This window comes from Lactuca sativa, chromosome 4 (assembly GCF_002870075.4).
Source record: "Lactuca sativa cultivar Salinas chromosome 4, Lsat_Salinas_v11, whole genome shotgun sequence".
Taxonomy (NCBI): Eukaryota; Viridiplantae; Streptophyta; class Magnoliopsida; order Asterales; family Asteraceae; genus Lactuca; species Lactuca sativa.
Genome location: NC_056626.2, coordinates 149137746 through 149151994, shown reverse-complemented (window position 1 = coordinate 149151994; position 14249 = coordinate 149137746). Strand labels below are relative to the sequence as shown.

The following is a 14249-nucleotide window of genomic DNA, read 5'->3' as shown; positions in this document are numbered from 1 at the left end:
TGACCGCACAACATCCCCTGATGGCTTTTCCGCACATATTATTATTGTTTTACTTTGATGTTTGAGAGATCCATATTACTCTGATTGGTTTTGAAACAAATGCTTGTATGGATTTGATGGTGTAAAAATGAAAATTTTCATTGGTATTTTTGGGGACATTATAGGACCCATGGGAGTGTTAAAGAGGGTGGAACCTCATATTTTCATTATATACAGTCCTAAATATACAATCTAACAATCACCACTTCAAACATGTATGATAATGGAAATATAATCGCAAATCTCAAAGACCTTAGGCTTTAAGAACATCATACTATTTGGATGTAATGTATCATATATTCATAGTTGCAATAGGGCGTGTTCAGGTATGGCGTGATGATACCCTTTCTACATGAGATCACACGTGGAAGGAGGTAATGCTTCCATGTTGGTCGCACGTGTAAGGAGCTAATGATTTTATGTTGACTCTTAGAGGTTAAGTATGAAGACGACCATTAATGCTTGTCATGTCGGATCATTAAAAACTCTCTATCTAACCGCTTATCTTGTTTTTCTTTTAATGACTAGTATATTCATCTATTCGTTTTCCTTTTTGTGTGTGTTTGCGTGCCATTTGTTCTCTTAGTGTGCACTCATGACCGTTACACTTAACTTTTCAAATATTCTAAAAACATAAATATACAAGTAACATTTAATGATAATCAACTTTATGCTCCTTCTAGTGTAGGCTTGATAATACATCCATGTAGAGTAAAAAGAAAAAAAAGGTAAACTGCATCTCTGGACGTTCCACTCCAGGGCCATCACGTGGGTGATAAATTGCAAAGTGCAATGTTTGGACCTTGAACATCCTTAATAAAGTTCTACACCTTAATCATTAGACTCTCATTACAAAGGTCAATGTCAACGTATTTAATGCATCCATGTATAAACGTGTAAAACTATTTAATGCATGCATATACAAGGGTGTAAAAATGAAGTTTCGAATCATGACACCAGGCCATTGGTATATGCTATTGCTAACAAAATAATGTCAAATCAAAATACAAAATTTACATATAAGCATTAAGATTCTTTAATAAAGAGCAAGTTTGATTCATATACTCTAATAAGAAATCACTTTTTGTTATATAAATGTTTTTATACTAAAAAATTAAAAAAATGACTTTGTTAAATAAATCATTAAAAATACATTCTTTACCCGATTCAATCATGTCCGGATGGAACAAAATATCTAAATAAAGCAAATGACATAAGCATAAACAAAAACATATTTTTGGAAAACCTTTACATCATCTAATGAGTGATGCAACAATTAGATAAACTCGTAAATAAACCTAAAAATGATGGTTCACAAAATTGATACAAATAAATCAAAATCAACATGCAAATTTGAAAAGATTAAAAAATTCCAAATGAAATGATTATAATTATAATATTAAACTTAAAAAATGTGTAAATGAAAATGGAAAAAAACACACACAAAAGTTTGAGAGAATCCCAAATGTAAACTTCCTCGGATAATAACATCAAAGCTCCGACACCTGGAAACCGCAATCAAAACCCCAGGCGCCTCTCACGCAGCCATCACACTCACTCTCCAAATTCTCGAAGCATCGATAGGTTTTCCTTATGTACGTGTTCGAAATTCAGATATAGGGTTTCTATACCTTTCGCCACAGATTTCACGAAGCGGATTGATCGAATGGAGAAACCCTTTGCCTTTGTAAACACAGGCATATGCTAATTTGCGTAAAATCAAATCAACATTTTGGCTTTCTGAGCCTCTAAGGGTTTGTATTTGAGTGCGATTAGAGGGAAATTGCTTAGTCCGCCGTTCGGAAAATGGAGTATATCTGTCCAGTTAGCGAACTGGAGCAACAGCTTAGAGAAACTGGTGAACAGCTTGCATTGCACCCTTCTTCCACCAGTGAGCTTCTAGACATTCTCGATGTAAGCGATTGTTAACCTTTTTCATCGTCAATGTATACGTTTCACTTTACTATCTCGCGTAAATAATCCTTAGCCTTTACGATTAGAGTCCAAATTTGCCATGCTCAAAGTTTTACGAGGACATTGGATCAATGTATGTGTAAGACCTAGTTAGATTCCCCCTGTGTTAATGATTATCTATATGTGTATATCGAATCAGATAACAGATGGTTTCAAATTAGGGTTCCATTTCCAGAATTTGTGCATTTTCTTTACTTTATCCTCTTTGTTGTGCTATGATATACTTATAACATTTGCTATTTTCAACTTCTTTCTTTAAGAAAACCGAGCAACTTTTGACATTTGTGAGTCAAGCACCATCTCTCAAAATGCAAGGTGCACTTGTGCCTTCGATGGGGGCCTTGATTTCCAATGAACTGTTAAAGCATTCAGATGTGGATGTTAAAGTTTCAGTAGCATCATGTCTTTGTGAAGTAGCAAGAATAACTGCACCAGAACCACCTTATAAGGATGAAATTATGAAGGTACTACAAGAATCAAATCCTTTAACAATTCCATATGTCTAAATATTTTGTATATCTCCTTTTTAAGAAAAAAAAACATATTTTTTTATTACACAGGATATCTTCCAGCTCAATGTGATGGCTTTTGGGGAACTTTCAAATGTTACGGGTCGCAATTATTATAAAGCCATTCACATTCTTCAATCTGTTGCTAAAGTGAAATCATGCTTGTTGATGTTGGACCTTGAGTGTGATGCTTTGATCCTTGAGATGTTTGAGCAGTTTTTAAGTAGAATTAGGTGAGAGCTTCTATTCCTCATTATATTATCGCGTATCTTTATTCCCTTTTCGCCCCTCTATGGTTTCGTTTGATCACATAGTTAACTCTAACATCTTCATTTATTGCACATTATGAACACCCATGTAAAGAAATAAACTTCTTGCATGTGGAGATCTTCCTTGGCTTAATATGGTTAAAAACTAAACCCTTTTTATGAACATCTCATAGATGGTTTTCTTTTAAAGAACAACCCATAAAAGATTCAGACATTTTCCGATTTTTCTAATTTAACCTTTGTGAAAATATTAAAGTTGACTTTTTTTTTTCTTGATGAAATCTAGGACAAATCACCCACAGTCTGTATTTTCAGACATGGAAAGTATAATGACTATGGTTCTTGAAGAAAGTGATGAAATTGCTTCACAGCTTCTTTCCCTTCTCATTTCTCATGTCAGAAAAGAAAACCAGGTACACACAATTTATCTTTAAATCTTTTTAAATATTTGTTAAGTTTCATATTCCCTGAAAAAAAAATATTATTTTTTTTACAGAATGTTTCCCCTGCTCCTTGGAAATTAGCAGAAAAGGTGTTGAGAAACTGTCATGATACACTCAAACCCTATTCTTCAACTTTAGTAGAACTCATAGAGGCGGATTCTGATGATTATGCTGAAATAGTCTCTACCCTTTGTCAAAATGAACTTATGGTTTGTATATATATATATATATATATATATATATATATATATATATATATATATATATATATATATATATATATTTTTTTTTTTTTTTAAACTTTCATATCCACCAAAATTTTATTTTTTTTTGAAACTTTTTATATTTACTCCAATTTGCAGGAAAAGAAACCAACAAAGAGTAATAATTTTCACAAAAGGGACGCGAATACCCTCATGCATTCTCACTCCAAGAAGCAAAAACATATCGATACACAAAAAGTTTCAAAGAAAATAGAGGATTATCATAAAAATCAGATAAAGGGTAAAGATTTGGAAGCTTCTCAAAATCTTAACTCACCCCATGAAACCCATTCATCAAAAGGGAGACCAAAAAACAAGAAAGTCAACTCAAGTCAAGATTCTAAACCTAAATTGGTTCAAGATTCAAAGGAAGATTTGAGGAAAACTAGGTTTCAGGATAAAGCTTCAAATTCTGCAAAACTGAAAGAAAAATCTCAAGGCATGAAAAAATCGTTGACTTCAAACAGTTCAGTCATAAAAAAGGAGGATGATATCATATACAAGGTATTAATCTATTAATTGAATCATTTATTTATTTATTTTTTTTAATGTTTATGTTTAAAAATTCATAATGCTGTTAAATTTATTTGTTAGGGTCTTGGAAATGGGAAACAATTGGTGGGACATAGGATAAAGGTTTGGTGGCCACTGGACAAAATGTAAATCTTTTTTTCTTTTTTATAAATTTAAACTTTTTAACAATTGTAAAATGTTATTTTCTCTTCAAAGATAAAATTTATTTTTGAACAGGTATTACGAAGGTGCTGTTTCATCTTATAATCCTGTTGACAAGAAGCACAAGGTGGGAATACATTATTGCATTTTTTTTTTAATAAACAAATTCAAATTATTATTTAATTTTCAATAGTTTTATAGAATTTGGATTTCTGAATGCAGGTGTTATATGCTGATGGTGATGAAGAAGTTCTGGATTTACGTGTTGAAAAGTGGATTATACTTGATAAGTCATCACCTCATAAAGTTATTCTCTTCTCTTAATTCTATCTTTTTTTTTCTTTTAATTTTTTACTGGTATATATATATATATATATATATATATATATATATATATATATATATATATATAAATAAAATTATATAATATCATATTATCAACAGGAGAAATCTTCTGATTTACCAACCCCAATGACAACTTCGTCCACCAAGTAAGTTCATATTTCATACCCTTATTTCATAATTCATCCTCTTTTTATTTATCTATTTTTATATAAATTCATCAAATATTTACAGGCGTCTAAAGCAAAAGGGGAAAAGAAAGCTAGAATTCTCACCAATGGAAGAAGACAACATGAATTCACCAAAAAGGTTTCTTTTTTTTAGTTTTTTTACACTTGATAAATAATATATACATGATTTTTTTTTAAGTGAATGATGATAAATATCTTAAAATAACAGCTCCTCATTGAAAACAAAACCTACAAAAGAAGATGACATAACAAATAGTTCAACCAATGAAGTTGTTGAGATAAATGATGCTTCTTCTACTGAAAAGATGGACCCAATTCCCACCACAGAAGTTGAAGAAGAAACCAAAATAAAGACAGAAAGATTGGAAGAATTATAGATTAAAATTTTTTGTTGAAATGTTTCTCTAAATTTTGATATGGGTGTTCTTTGTAAATGGAGTATCAAAGATTTGGTTTAGTGGTGTGTACAAATACCACCTAAAACTCAATATTTGATCTTTACTGATCATATGTAGTGTAGATTTAAGTATCTTATGACATATTAGATATTTTTCGGACTTTTTTTTTTTTTTTTTTTTCTTTTATAAATCTTGTTGCCTAGAATGGGTTTTATTTAGCAAATAGGAGGGGGTGGAAGCTTAAGGCTATGTTTGGCGTACTAACTGAAAAGTTAGCTGTTAAATAAAAAGCTAGCTGATAGTTGAAAAGCTAGCTGATAAAAAATAACGTTTGGTAGAAGTAGCTGAAAAGCTAGCTGAAATATATAAAATTACATAAAAGGACATGTAAGAGTATGTGTTTCTATAATTAATAAAGGGGTGTATTTAGAAAATTTTAAAAAAACTCTTAAAAACTAGTTTAAGTAGCTTTTCAAAAAGCTAGCTTATAAGCTATTTTTTGGCTTACTAAACACGACAACATAAAAAACTTGAAAAATAAGCTAGCTTATCACTGTGCCGCACTAAACACATCCTAAAATCATAATCGTCTACGTCTTTGTTCTTACCTCTGTTATCTTATCTTGTCTCTATAGGATTTGAATATTGTTGATTTTGATGATGTTATTGAGTGGTGGGTGGGTTGTTAGATGATTTGGGTTTGGTGAAACTTCCAAGAAAAATGTTAGTATAATGGCTTCTTCAATCATTGATTTTAGTGACTTTTTCCTTTTGTTTCATTGAATCTATTTATTGTCCATATGAGGAATATATCTTATTATGTGTGGTGGACTTTGTATACAATTTTACTATTTTATGTTGGATTTGGTTATCTAATGGAATTAGCTGTGTTTACGGTCCGGTTTTTTCGGTTTTTTGGTCAAACCGAAGCCAAACCGTTACTAACGGTTTTTGTCAAGCAAAAGCCGAACCGTTGAAAATTTAAAACCGAACCAAACCAAACCGTTACGAACGGTTTGACTCCGGTTTGGTTTCACAGTTTAGGCTTTTTAGGCTCATTTTAATCGAGTCTATTAAACTAATTTAGTAAAAAAATATTGCACTATTAAAGGTATTAAAATAGTTAAAATTCTACCAAATATTGTTAAAAATACTACAATATTAAAGATGTCAAAACAGCAAAAATTCTACCTAATACTGTTCAAAAAACTGCAATATTAAAGTTGTCAAAACAGCAAAAAAACTGCCTAATATTGTTAAAAAAAACTGCCTAATATTGTTAAAAAAAACTGCAATAATTAAATATTATGGGTTTTAAAGTTTATTATTTGTATATAAAAATTAATATATAATACAACAAAATACAATTACATATAAAAAATTAATTAATATATATACAAATCCTACGGTCCGGTCCGGTTTTTATACGGTTTGAAATCTTAAAAACCGTAAACCAAACCGTTCAATACGGTTTGAAAAGTTCGAAACCACAAGTTAAACCGGAAAGAAAATGCAAACCGTAAAACAAAACCGATGACCAGTTTGACCGGTTTCACGGTTTCAAACCGAACCGCGAACACCCCTAAATGGAATTATTGAAATGGGCGCAAGTATAAAACAAACAAGTGTGGTACAAAACGGATCTTTGAAAGTTTTATTGGAAGGCATCATTTCCAGGGTCAAAATTGTAATTAACCAACTTTACAATCCACAACAACCGTTACCAAGTATACAAGTTATTGTTTAAGATGAAGATGTGCTACCAATTGTATGAATCTTTTGATGTATATAGGTGTGAATATCAACGCTTTTTTTTTTTTTATTTTTTTATTTTTTTTATTTTTTTTTTATTCTTTTTGTAACTTTATAACTATTTAAAAATACTAAATATGATTATAAATATTATAATATGAAAATATTAATACATGACAATTCTTGGTCAATTTCGGTTTTAACTAATTTTCTAAAATGTACCAATTTAACCTTTTGGGAAAAACAAATGATTCAAATTCGTGTGTGTATATATATATATATATATATATATATATATATATATATATATATATATATATATATATATATATATATATATATATATATATATATATATACGTGAGATGTTTGAAAGACTAAATCAGTCGACGTTGCCTTAACTTTTAATATTGTTGTTATACAAAATTGCAATTATAATGGTTAAAAACTTGTTCACCCATAAAAAAAACAAATGTAAAATTTTAAATTACTAAGGCTCGAAATAGTTACGTTGAAGACTAAATTTTATATAGTATGCAAGTCAAAAATGTGCGAGACATGAACTATCATGGAAACACGACGTATGGTAAGGTTCCATAATAATTTCCTCCGTTAGTCGTTGATGCTTGAATTTTTGGACCACTAATATAAAAAAAATGTCAGCAAATATTCTATGATGACATTTATTTTTAGTTATTTATCACGAAATTTTATAAGTTATGTGCATGCATATCTTAACCATGTTTTACCAAAGATTAAAAATGATTTTAGCTTCTTAAGTTTCTTCGCAAAGAGTGTATTACAATAACAATTATTATCTTTACAAATAAAAAAAACAATTTTATGTTCACAAGATTCATTTTCGCATTTTCGATTCAATAGTTGTTCTAGTGTAATTAATCACATGCGATGTATCTAGTCATATATGATTTATATGGACATGATTTGTTTTCGCGTTCACAATTCAATAGTTGTTCTTGTGTACTTAATCACATGCGATTTATGTGGACAATATTCGTTTTTGCATTTCCAATTCACTAGTGGGTCTCGTGATCACATACTCACATGTGATTATATGCATTTAACCACATGTGATTAAACCCGGTTATCATGTTCTTCACCTAGAAAACCTTAAACACAATAGGGAAAACCTTTGTAATCATTTAATTAAAGAGATGGAGTGCAACCAATAACACAAAGTAGAAACTAATTATTAGAAGTATTTAGAAAAAAACGAAATAGATTTATATAAGAAACCTTTCAGAAGCATTTAATCGACCCGATGACTTTTGCTTCAGATTTGGTACTCTTTGCTTCAGATCTAGTGACTTTTGCTACAAATCTAGCGGAGAGAGGGAGTTCGGGAAGAGGAAAGGCGAAGAGAGGTTGTTTCCGAAGAGTATATGAGTAGATGTGAAGCAAGGAGGTGCAAGCAGATCCATAGAGAATGGAGAGACTGCATTCCGAAAATGGCCTGGTTGTTTCGGTCGATTCGACTATGGTCCAACGGTCTGACGACAACGAGCTCTGGTAGTCTTGGTGGAGTTATGGATGAGAGAATTGTAACATCCGCAAGCAAGCGTCTTTTATTTTGCAAGTTGAGTTTTTTGGGTTTTCCCAACACCACAACGCGGTAAGCTGTGCACCATACCACATGACGCGATGTCCATTGAGATCAAAACCCTATGTCTTGGACCTTGGGGCCCTATTTAAGTAAACTTATGATTAGGATTTTCTCTCATTATCAACCTCCATTCACACGAGAGAAACCTTAGTGTGTATGCGTGCTCTTGGTTTATTTGGGTAACATCCCAAAAATCATGATAAAAATTTTCAATTTTGTAAAACATTCCACAAACCAAAATATAATCAACCATTGTTTTCAAGATAAATCCATAAAATCAGAGTATCAAAATCTCTCAGAACATATATAAGCAGGAGGATGTGTACGATCACGCCTTCGCCTTGCCTTGATCATCTGATGTACCTGAAACCATGAAACCAAAAACTATAAGACAAAGCTTAGTGAGTTCCCCCAAAGTACACATAAAAATAAATATACAATGTATGCAAAATGGGCCCACAACATCAGACTGGATTGTCCTTGAGTCCACAACATGAGAATGGATTGCCCGCTCCCGGTCCACAGCTTATGAATGGTTTACTCCCGAGCCCACAACATAAGACTAGACTGCCCTCCCGACCCTCAAGGTATGTGAAACGACCCAAAAATCACGACTAAAAATTTCTTTTAAAACATTACTATAAATAGATTTATAAACAACGTATCATAAATCCAACATAACTTTGAGTATTAAATTCAAAACATAATAGCATTATCAGAGTCAAACATTCCCAGGCTAACTGACTATGGTGTGTGCTCTGCAATCTTCCCGAGCTCCTCTTTTGAAAACCAAGTACCTGAAACCAAAACTGAAAACCGTAAGCACAAAGCTTAGTGAGCTCCCCCCAATCTACCACATATCACACATAAACATATAAAGCACATATTGGGCCTTGCCCACTGCATCGGACCGAAGTCCGGACTAACGGGGCCTTGCCCCCTACATCGAACCGAAGTCCGAAGCTGACATCGGACCGAAGTCCAAAGCTAACTGACTGGGGCCTTGACCCCTCCATCAGACCGAAGTCCGAAGCTGACGTCGGACCGAAGTCCGAAGCTAACTAACTGGGGCCTTGCCCCCTCCATCAGACCGAAGTCCGAAACTGACTGCCTGGGACCTTGTCCCCTCCATCGGACCGAAGTCCGAAGCTAACTGTCTGGGACCTTGTCCCCTCCATCGGACCGAAGTCCGAAGCTAACTGAACACAGCATATCATAACATATCAACTGGCATAAACTCACATATACTGCATACTACATCGGGCCGTAGCCCGGAACACATAACACATCAATCCTGTTTGAGCCACAAAGGCATCAAACATACTAACTACTGAATCAGATCAACATCCGAAAACTACTGCTAGCTAAACCGGCCGGCATTGTGGCCTTAGACCCGTTCCTACTGGAAGGAAACTCACCTGAACTGCTGAGCTCTGCTGATAAACCTCTGGCTGCTACTCAACAATCCTCTGAACCGCCGCTCCTCTAGCTCTCCGAGCTATCAATATACATATAACACTTAGTCTGACAGTCAACTAAGTCGACTCTGGTCAAAGTCAACCTTCCAGGTCAACCCTACTCGCCGAGTCACCCTGCTGACTCGCCGAGTCCATAAATCCGGAGTCCTTCCACTCGCGACTCTACTCGCCGAGTCAGCCCCTGACTCGCCGAGTTTACTGATCCTCGATTCCTGTCCTGACCAACTCACTGAGTCCTGGCTCGACTCGCTGACTCGAGTCTTAACTCGAAGGGTTTAGGACCACTCGACCTGACTCGCCGAGTCTAAGAACAGACTCGCCGAGCACAAGACAAACTTCATCCAACTCGACGAGTTGTTCATCCAACTCGCCGAGTTCATGCCCATCTTCATCCGACTCGACGAGCTGTTCATCCCACTCGTCGAGTTCCTCCTCATCTCCAAGCTACTCGCCGAGTCCACTCGAAGGACTCGCCGAGTCCATTAAGATCCACTTACATGCAGAGGACTTCCGAGTCATGCATGAACTCCAAACTGTAGATCTACCCTTCCTAAGCCTATTCCCCACGTAAAGTTGCAAACTTTACGTGTAGAAAGGGAGATCTAGGCAAAATGCACTAATAACTAGGGTTTAAGACCAAGAGGCTCCAAAATCCACCCGATGGCTGATACTTTACGGAATTCTAAACCAAACCAAGCATGGATCTGAGGTAGCAACCTCAGATCCGGACCTCGAACTTGAAATTGATCTTAGGCATGGCTTAAAAGCCCCAAAACTCATAACCAAAGAAGATCTAAAGGAGGGAAACGAATTGATACCTTCCAATGCTCTGAAATGTTCCCCAAACTTCAGATCCACAGCCACTCCTTGATGCTTCAAAGATTCCCACTTCTTCTTCTTCTTCTAAATCACTCCAAAAATGGCCAAAAGCATGAATCATCACAATGGAGGCTTAGGGTGCGGCGTTCTGGGTGTGAGGGGCAGTAAAGGAGCCCTAGGAAGAAGATTGAGACGCTTAAATAGGCTCCAAGTCCCGGATTTAGGGTTTTCCTCGATCAGACCCAACTCGTCGAGTCTCCTTGGCCGACTCGCCGAGTCGGTCGCTTTCACCACAACCCGGATCCCGCTCGGACTCGCCGAGTCCCTCCATGGACTCGCCGAGTCTCCCCTAAACTTGAGGTTTTCTTTCTTTTCTTGGCTTTCCAAACTTTGGGGTGTTACAACTCTCCCCCACTTAAACTAAACTTCGTCCTCGAAGTTTGCTATGATCAACTGCCTGCGAACTGCCTCCAACTCTCTGTCTGGAAAATCTAACACCCTTTTGTCCGACACTCCAGCCACTCACCATATCGATCATTACCGATGGAACATACTGGATCCTTCTCTTTTCCATAATTTCCTCCACGTTACATCCTCCGACTGAAAATCCTGCTGCCTCCCATCCGCCTACCGGATGCACTGAGACTATTCTGGTCTAACCAATCTCCCGATATCTGAGTTACCGGACTCCCACCGGTCACTACCCTCTATCGCAACTCCTAGACTCTTCCAGCGACTCCCGAAGATACTTCAACTATCTATAACCGTTCTATCCATTCTGCCGCTCATACTGAAACGAGGCTACTGGAACCTTCTTGCTTTTATCCCACCTGATTACTCATCTTCTACTAACTCGAGCCTTCCCTCCTGAATGAAAAGCTACCTGTCTAGCTATCCTTACAGATCACTTATACTCGGCAAAAGGCTCAACTGATCCTGCTGAGAGGGACTTGCCAATCTCAAATCAACCAACTATATCGTCAGCACTCGCATTCCAACGCAAAACAATACTGACCAAAATTTTGAAACTTTCCAAACACTAAACTGCCTGCAATACTGAACATGCCTGCAACTCTAAACTGCCTGAAACGCTGAACCGACTGAAATGCTGAACGACCTGAAACACCGAACTGACTGAAACACTGAGCTGCCTGAAACACCGAACTCCAACCCAACTGTGGAGTCAAAGGACTCCTCACTTAGTCGCTTCCACGACTCCTGAACGAAATCTTCCTCTGGGACTAGCTTCCACTAGTTATCCTGTCACTGAGGCTCTCGCAACCTTCCGATCCAACCGATCGGATCCATACGTCACATCCTGACATCGTCAATTCCACAACTAACAACATATTGGCTCCCAGACTGACGGTAGCCCACAACATACCCGAACCCCAATGGTTCACTGCGACTCTGATCTCATAACGGATGTGACGATCCAAAGTCCAAATTGCTAACCTAGCCGTAACTGATCCCTTTGGGAAATCCGAAAGCTAACCCGTGGATTCCCATATCCTCACTGCTGCACCCGAACTGGTGGGTACAACTGCTTCCCGCGTCTAACACGCGCTCATGCTACCTACCATTCTGATAAAAGGCTGCGACTACGCTTGCGGACTTACAACTTTCTAATACTATCTGGCTGCTAGTGGATGCTACGGCTACCCCCGCAGACTTACAACACTACTACTGCTATCTAACTGCTAGTGAATGCTACGGCTACCCCCGTAGACTTACAACACTACTCCTGCTATCTGACTGCTAGTGAATGCTACGGCTACCCCCGCAGACTTACAACACTACTACTGCTATCTGACTGCTAGTGAATGCTACGGCTACCCCCGCAGACTTACAACACTACTACTAATACTACCCCGAGGACATCCTGACTATCCCTAGTCCCGCTAGTCATTCCTCATCCCGATTTCTAAAAAAAAACAGTCCTTAGACTTTGAATTCTGCATCATCCTCTACATCTTATATCCTTGATATACTTAGCGCTTCGTCGAGGAACTCTTCGGCTTGGTTCCCAAACCAACCGTCTACTAATCCAGATGCAAGAAGCTATTGTTGGGAAGTTTCCAGACTCCCAACTCCTGAATTTACACCACCCTGTATGTTGACTCTGACATTGGCTACTAATACGAAAACATCTCTTGCTAACCGCTCTCAGGATCCTCATTCCGATTTACTTGAGCCCCTACAGGTGGTTCTCCAATCCTGGATTCTCAACCAACTTCCGACCTTCTCGTTCGCACGCGCTAACTAGTGGGGAGTTTCTCAAACTCCCAACCCTGAATCCTTAGTCCATCAAACGCTGAACTACTTCTTTTCCTTCCCGGAGGCCACATACTCGCTCTGGGTATGCGTGCTCTTACCTGGGCACACTCGGAGGATTCTCCCCCACTTCGATCCTGCTTACCCCTTGTTGCTCGATACTCAAAAGAAATCCCGATCTTTGCTGCAATTCGATAATCATTCTGCTAAGGAACCCAAGCCTACCATAGCTAGGGATCTAACCAATCCATCTCTTAACACTATGCCACTCCGAACTAGCGTGACGCACCAAATCCCTCCCAAGCATGCTACAATTTCCGCAACCTAGATAACCTGCTCTATTGGGGAGCAACCGCTGACTATCAATCTAAAACCAAGGTATGCAAATGGCATATAACTCATTCACAAGCAGGTAGCATAATACTCATAGATACTTGCTTACTAACATCGATGCAATACCATAACCATAAAGTTACTACAAAGGAAGGAATTCAACAACATACCTGAGATCTAGTGCGGCTCAATCTTGACTTCCTGTGGAACGATGGGTGCCTGACCCTGAACTCTCTCCACCACCAAGACGGGACAGCGAGACCTGAAATGACCCGGCTGATGACAATGAAAACATCTCTGATCCTGCTTACAATCCCGATACACATGCCCCCTTTCCCCGCACTTGAAACACCTGAACTTGTGACAAGCAAACCCATGAGTTCCTCCACACTTACCACACACCTCTAGGTCCTCCTGACCTCCAGCGCCCGAGTCAGCTGAGTAGGACTCCACACTTCTTCCCAATCTCCCTGCGACACATACTCGCTTCCTTTTTCCGAGTTGCCCATCCCAACCAATCTCCTGCTCCTGAGTGACCCCGACTACTCCATCAACCGTATGAAGAGCAGCTGGTTGTCCCTGGAACTTAAAGACCAAACGATCAGTGACCCGCTCAATGATGTTGGGTAACTCCTCACGAATGACTAGCGAAACCTCATTAGCTACCCAATCATGCAAGGGTCTCTCCCGGCGGCAGGGTGCCCCACTCACTCCTGACCCCTGATGGCAAAAGTCATAAATGGAATCCCCCTCTCTGATGGATCCCCGATCTCCATAAGAACCGGGCTCTAGACGAGCCCCAAACTGCCCTGATACTATCCCGGCCCTAAAGGCCTCAAGATGACTGTCCATGAGCTCCACAATGG

The 14249-nt window shown here is 37.6% G+C and overlaps 1 protein-coding gene across 1 annotated transcript; it reads left to right on the top strand.

The window, feature by feature from the left end:
• The first annotated feature begins 1474 nt into the window (after positions 1 to 1474).
• On the top strand, positions 1475 to 5264 carry LOC111892274 (sister chromatid cohesion protein PDS5 homolog D). The gene is made up of 12 exons (XM_023888349.3): positions 1475 to 1953; positions 2274 to 2477; positions 2574 to 2755; positions 3078 to 3204; positions 3288 to 3443; positions 3597 to 4001; positions 4092 to 4156; positions 4248 to 4299; positions 4395 to 4478; positions 4617 to 4663; positions 4749 to 4823; positions 4914 to 5264. The coding sequence occupies exons 1-12, from the start codon at positions 1846 to 1848 to the stop codon at positions 5080 to 5082; spliced, it is 1674 nt and encodes a 557-aa protein (XP_023744117.1). The 5' UTR covers positions 1475 to 1845; the 3' UTR covers positions 5083 to 5264.
• The last annotated feature ends 8985 nt before the right edge of the window (positions 5265 to 14249 follow it).